Raw genomic sequence first — 7,393 nt, forward strand, 5'->3', positions numbered from 1 at the left:
GTCATTAAAATTTTCTAATGAATTTGTAAATCAATGTTTGTAATTGGCCAGAAAGGCACATTGGGGTTTACCTGTTGGCCTTCCTGATATATTTATTTATTATTAAATAGCAAATTGCTTAGGAATTATTTAAAAATTAACAAATTTAAACTTAAACTAATAACTATAATATGAAATAGTTAACAAAATTAATAAAACTATAATTAGTAACCCTAAAATAATATAATTCCAAACATTGCATTTTATTAAACTTAAAAAGAGACAGCTATATTTTCGTAAGTTATTGTTTTCGTCGCTTTTGGGGCGTGGCTATTGAGTTATGCAGTCGCCTGTTGGCCTTACCTATGTATGTACGTTTGCATGTCGATGTTTGTCGTTATTTTTTAATACAAAAACATGCTATAGGACTAAAACTTTTTTATGTTGATGTATAAAACGATTAATAAGATATGTATTGAACGCATTTGTATTGAGAAAAGCTGTATTTTGATTAAAAAACACTGAGGTTTTACTCGACCCCGGTTAGGGATACTCGGACTCCGTCCTTCAGAGGCTAAAACAGTGCACTGGGTATTATTTTATGGTACAAAGCCAAACTGGGTATTGTAAGCCGACAATTTATATTAAAATAATGACAACATCAAATATTCACGTTATATTATTTATTAACACGTAAAAATATAATAATATCTTTTGTATATAAAATCTGAACACCTATTTTACGATGAAATGCTGCAATATGATGAATGATGAACGAATAGAATGCAAGCTTCAGTTAGCGTTGGCGTCGGGATGTCTTTCGAGGATCATTCCGACACCTTGACCTCCAGCGGCGCATGCGGCGATCACTCCGTATTGGCCGTCTTCCCGAACGAGCCTATTGGCCGTGTGCATGGCGAGCCTCACCTGAAACGACCAAACTCTTAACTGTGAACCACAACCTAAAAATTATCATTCAGATCCAGCTCATATTACGTACACCGGTCGCTGCAAACGGATGTCCGATGGAGAGAGATCCGCCCCAATTGTTCCATTTGCTCATATCGGGCGCTCCGACCTACAAATTCGAAAGTAATCAAATGTATTTCTTATTTTGACTGCGTAAGTATAACAATCGTAAGTGCTACTTTAGTATGCCTATATATACCTTCACATATCTACTTTCGTATGCGATCTACCTTCACGTTTTTACTTTAATATGCGGTCTCATTGTCTCAGTTCTTGCGTGTCACAGTGAGACTGGATAATACCGACCCTAACAACTTAATCTTATCCCTTTGCCCGCGGCAATAAATATAGCAAACATGCCCTGTACGCGGCACCTTTTTCGCGAATTTGGCAATCGAGTTTTCGACCTTAAATACAGATTTTAATATTTACTCATGTAATCAGATATGTTAATTAACACATTAAGTATTATTTTAAACAATAAAATACATAATGTATCTCGTAGTTTTGGCTTAATTGTCAAAAAATCATTCTTCATAAAATTGAGAAGTATCGTCGCCATTGTTCAACAGACGTGACGTCACATAAACGAGGTTTCAGTATGGTTCCACAAAACCACTAATTTTGACTGGTATATATTCATTTTAAGCAAATTGAATAGATGGCATTCAACTCTCAGTAATATATTCAATCAATTTTGAACCTTAAAACAGTTGAAATAGGCGCATATAAGGTTCAAAACCCCGTGCAAAGTTCAGAAATTCTATGGAAGACAGCCGCGCTACAGACTTGTCGCGCAAAGCTTCCATAGAAGACGGCCGCAGACAAACGGTTAAGGGTCAGGTTAGGTTAGGATTGGCAATGACTCGAAGGGGGAGGGGCACTATGAGGAGGCCGGTGTATTGGTGGAACGACACCATAGCTGGGCTCCCTAAGAGTTGCCTCGCCCTCAGAAGGCTTGCGCAGATAGTAGGGCACACCCTGGAGGCGGATGAACTGTACCGAAATGCGCGGAAGGCACTCAAGGGTGCCATCAAGGACAGTAAAAAGAAGTGCTGGCGGGAGCTGTGTGAGATGGTCGACACCGATCCATGGGGACTGCCGTACAAAATAGTGCGACAGAAGCTGCGCGGTCGGTCGGCCGATCCCAATCTCGAAGACCCGGAGAATCTAAAAACTCTGGTCGATGGGCTCTTTCCGGAACACCTGGAGCGAGCGCGAGCGCTCGACGTCCCAACTGATGGTGAGGAATGCCCGCTGTTTCAAAAGGGCGAACTGGAGCGGGCCCCAAAGGGCCTTAAGGCCCACAAAGCTCCGGGCCTGGATGGAGTCCCGAACGAAATAGTCTCGGCGGTAGGGAGGGCCTTCCCCGATGTCCTACTCGACGTCTACAGTGCGTGCCTGCGGGAGGGAACTTCGGCGGGGCTTGTAAGAGGCAAAAGCTCGTGCTAATACCTAAGAAGAGCCCTGCGGTGGGACCGTCCTCTTACAGGCCGCTGTGTATGCTCGATGGATTCGGGAAGCTCCTGGAGAGACTGACTCTCCAGAGACTTCAGCCGTTCCTCGAAGATGACGCCACGGGACTCTCCCCGCTTCAATACGGATTCAGGCGGGGCCGATCAACGATCGACGCCGTCAACCATGTCGTCGGAACAGTACGATCAGCATGGGAAGGATCTGTGAAGCGGAGCAAGCATGTCGCTCTAGTGGCACTGGACATCCGAAATGCCTTCAACTCGGCTCGATGGTATAATATCCTAAGAGCCGTCGGGGAGGACTATCGGGTGCCCCGCTACCTGACGAGACTGCTGTCTCCTGTGCGAGCGCATTGCGCAAGGTTAGCTGCTGCCTGGTAATGTCCGGCAGCAGCTGAAAGAGAGAGGGGTTTTTAGTGAGTAAGAATCTCACACTCCCCTTGGAATTCGGGCCGGGGGGGCCTATGCAAGGTTTTCCCCTCACGAAAAAAAAAAAAAAAAAAGGATTGGCCCTATTAATTTAACACTATGGTGGCCGCTGACTCATATTTGTATCACGTTGGTTGCACAACGCTTACTGGCCGCTGATACATATATGATTCACTACTGCGCGAACAAATCTTTCGCGCAGAATATATTTTTCAGTCTGCTGATATATTTTTGTATCACGTTTTCGTTTGTTTTCGTCATAAACGAAAACGTGATAGAAATGCTACAACATTGCTACGATACAAATAAAAAAAAATAGTCGACTGCGATTCAAAGGTAGATCGCATGCTAAGGTAGACCGCATACTAAAGTAGCACCCAATCAAGTACATACTTTAGTCTGTCTTCCGAGGTATTCACGTCCGAACCAGTCCGAGTCCATGGCTTTCAAGTTGGCTAAGATTTGACCCTGAAAGCAGTATCAATGAGTTGATTTGAATATGTGATTCAATAGGTTTATTGTTGGGTGTCGGGCTTACGGCGAAGGCTTCGTGAATTTCCCACGTGGAGATGTCGCCGACGGATAGTCCAGATTTTTCTAGTATTTTCGGGATGGCGTAGGCCGGACCCAGCAGCAGCTGATCGACGGGATCTTGCGATACGTAGACAAAGTCCCTCAAGTAGGCTTTCGGCTTCAATCCTAATTCTTTCGCCTTGGCTTCGGGCATAATCAAGCATGCCGAAGCACCATCAGTCTGCAATGAGATTTAGAAATCAGGTAATGAAACACAAAATAATATATCAAACAAGTGTAGTAACATTACCAAGTATGAAGAGTTAGCTGCTGTGACTGTTCCGTGTGGTTTTACAAAGGCTGGTTTCAACTTTGCTAATTGTTCCGGAGTGGAGACTCGAATTCCGTTATCCTTCTCCACTAGTTTGTCTCTGCCTTCGACTGAAAAAATATGCCAAGGTTAAATCGGAATTCTTCAATGAATTTCTTTCAGATCAGATTAAATAGCCAGTATTGTGGCTCAGTGGTAGCGTGTATGTTTAGCAACAAGTGATTATTGGGTCTTCCCGTCAAGCCTTTCTGGTATATATGTATCTATATAAAATAAAAATATTCAGTACCTTTGATAGGAACCAAGTCGGTGAAATATCCAGCGGCTGCCGCTTTGTGAGCTAGGGTGTGCGAGCGTAGAGCATATTCGTCTTGCTCGGCTCGGGACGCTCCGAAGGCTGCGGCCAGCCTGTCTGCCGAATGACCCATGGTCTCGCTGGTGGAGAACTCGGCGACGGCCGGCAACTGTCGAAGAGTTAATCGTGTAAATGTGGATCGAAGACGATACTACCGTTGACGGTGTGATTGATTTGATACCTCGGGTATGAAGAAATCCGGTCGGACAGAGGCGAGGAGCTGGAGTCGTTGCATTGGGGTCTTGGCCTTGTTGGCGCGCAGCAATAGCGAGCGCATCTTGCGGCTGTGTCGGATCGGAACGTCCGACATGAACTCCACTCCGCCGGCCAGGATGATGTCGTACGTCCCGCACGCGATCAATCCCATGCCCGTGGTGATGGCTTGGTTGGAGCTGATGCAGGCCATGGTGACGGTGTGGGCCGGCGTCTTGTCGCTGAGCCCGGCGGTGATGGCCGCTTCTCTGGCGATATTCGCCGTCTTCACTTCTTGGATCACAGTACCGTATACAATGTACTCGATCAAGTTTTTGTCCAGACCCGTCTTCTGCAAGAGACCCCTGAAATTATTTCGCCACAGTTGAAGCAACAATTCTATACTATTAAACGAGGAATTCTTTTTTCGGTGCCTCTCTTGGCCTTCGATAGTCAATTAATTGTCGCGGTTGAACCGAATCAATACATTTACACTATCTCTCAACTTTGGATGTGATTATAGTGATACTAGTCATAATGATGCAAACAATGTTTAGCAGACAATAGTGTTTTATGATAAGATTAATTCGTGCTACTTACAGCAGAGAGTGTCGTGCGAGATCATGCGGCATGAGTTTGCTGTAATCGGTGAAGGACAGGAGGAATGGCGTTCGCACTCCGTCTACCAGAACTATATTCTTGCCGGTTTTGTCCTGGATGGCCTTCTTCTGACACATCGGCGAGCTCAAACTAAGATTCCTAACACCAACTGCAAACATAAAAAGAAATTGCTAGTCAAAGGACAAATACATTGAAATTATTTCACTCCGACTACATACACATACATTGACTGATTAGCATCAATTGAACTTAAATATGATATTGAAATTTCACACGTTTTTTTTATTAATATGTATGGTTTAACTATCAATCTAAGACTTATGAATTATCCGTCTGAAGTAGTCGAAAGTTAAAAAATGTTTTTATTTTTTAATACGATATATTCTAGCGCAATATGTGATGCAAAAAATTGCTTTTGAATTTTTGTTAATAGTTCTGTAGGACGCGGGAAGGTGTGTTAACCGTATCCCGGCCTATGAAAACTATTTTGTGTTGGTAAGAGGATCTCGTTTATTTATGTTCAGTTTATGCAAGAGTAATTGTATGTACAAAGGAGGTAGTTGCTCAGCTTCGGAGGGGTGAGCTGGCTGAACTCCAGACAGTGCCGGCCTTTTTTTTTTTAAACACCCTTAGAAAATATGGATTACCATCCTCCTTTTTCCGGGCTTGGGACCTTTGGCATTGTCAGCAAAAGCATAGCAACCCAAATGTTTGGATATAATTCTTGTAAATTATGCTGTTTTAATACAATGAATGGAATTTTACCCTGACCTTAATTTGAAAGAAAGACTTTTAAATTGATAAGTTCATTGCTAATAATATCGGATTTTGAATTCGCGGTTAGCTTAATTTGAAGATCGGCTCTTTCCAGTAGATTGTTTACAAAATACAAAAACCCCCTTAACTGTTCACGTAATCATTTAGAATCTTCCAGCGATATAGCGAAGCTGAAATTAGTGTAAACAATCTTTGGAGAATATCGAAAAAACTTTGCGATGTTACAGAAGATTTCGCAGCGTCGTATTATTGCATAAGATTTAAATTGTGGCTACCACAGGAAAATGTTAATTATAATACAAAAGGGAATGCGCCTTCACCCAATGAATAGAATTTGCCGAGTACAAATGTTTGAGTTTAGAAAGTAGAGGCGCCTTTGGCGCTCTAATCTTAAATTTTAAAGCGCCTTTGACGCATCGAGCGGCGCCCTAACTTATTTGGCGCCTTTGGGCACCAGAGGTCCACTCTCTGGCATCTGGAGCTGGTGCATCTGTTTATATATTGTAGTTCGATGCGTGCTGTGTGCAGATATCTTTGTCTTCAGGTCACGTGTTGTAGGTGTATGATGACATCTGGGTCTGGACGTCGTTTGTTTAACGATTGAGTTGAATGAAATCTTTCTTCCGGAATAGTCGAATGCCCTCGAGTAGCGAAGATAATTCTGCATGTTTGTACAGGAGCGATGATGACCCCATCGTAAGACTTGTATAATATATGAGATAATGGCTTTGATTATATGAGATATATGTATGATATCACTGGCTTCGATTCGGAATGGCACAAGTTGTGCTATATTCCCACAGTTCAACAATATCTAATGCAGAATTGAAATGTTTGAATATATTCAACGGATCTAGTTGATATTATGTATGAGTAGAAAGAAATGTAAATTGATCGAGTAATAATAGTTGGACTTGGGACTGTGGGACATGTGACGTAGATGTGTGACGTATGGTGCATTCCACTCACGGCAAACCGCAGAAACCGGCAGCTTCTGAACTCCTGAAGCCATTTGTGACCACATCTTGACTGCTCTGAGAGATCTGAGGGTCTACTGTTGGATCTCGACTTTGCAACACGACTGCGACTCACCGCAAACGTCACCTACGACCAACTGACAGTGGGTCTAACATTTGGTGATAATGCTTGTTAATACGGCCAACTATCAGAGCTGCCATTTGTACCATTTTGTGCTCACTTATGTCAGTTTTTTATTTTTATATTTTATATTAGCGTCTTCAGTGGCGGAATCACTACAGTCAATAGCCATGTGATAGTTGTTGGCCATTTTAATTTAATTTAAAGCAGGAATTCAATCACTCATTTATTGAAAAAAAATATCAGTAAATATTTGTTAAAGTCATTGATTGGCTTGATTAAAATAATATATAAGCTCCGACTTATTTAGTGAACAGGAGCACCATCGATGATACGAAAATTATTCGGTTATATAATTTAAATAACTGAATATGTCCAAGCATAAATTGTCCGGACCGCCCCTACAATTGATCATTATGTTTATATAAAGAAAAATCAAAATTCGTAAAACTTCTGTAGGAATATAGCATAACTTATGCTATCTCGAATCAAAATCAATGATCTCATCTATTTCACAATAATGCGCAAGTCATACGCTGACATAATCACGCTCCTGTAAAGGTCGTTACTGAAAGTCGCGTTCTTGTACTCACATAGAAGCGCGCGAAAGAGACAAGAGTGTCTTTTTATTATTGAACGCAGTGTGACAGTTTG

At 42.3% G+C, this 7,393-nt stretch overlaps 1 protein-coding gene across 1 annotated transcript; it reads right to left on the minus strand.

The window, feature by feature from the left end:
- Positions 1-633: 633 nt before the first annotated feature.
- Positions 634-6,808, minus strand: Mtpbeta (mitochondrial trifunctional protein beta subunit). The gene is made up of 9 exons (XM_077427283.1): positions 6,611-6,808; positions 4,844-5,012; positions 4,233-4,608; positions 3,986-4,160; positions 3,676-3,806; positions 3,391-3,606; positions 3,246-3,320; positions 980-1,057; positions 634-906 (listed from the first exon to the last, which is right to left on the minus strand). Exons 1-9 carry the CDS (start codon positions 6,663-6,665, stop codon positions 772-774), a joined length of 1,410 nt encoding a protein of 469 aa, XP_077283409.1. The 5' UTR covers positions 6,666-6,808; the 3' UTR covers positions 634-771.
- Positions 6,809-7,393: the final 585 nt, after the last annotated feature.

Source organism: Arctopsyche grandis, chromosome 3 (genome assembly GCF_051622035.1).
Source record: "Arctopsyche grandis isolate Sample6627 chromosome 3, ASM5162203v2, whole genome shotgun sequence".
NCBI lineage: Eukaryota > Metazoa > Arthropoda > Insecta > Trichoptera > Hydropsychidae > Arctopsyche > Arctopsyche grandis.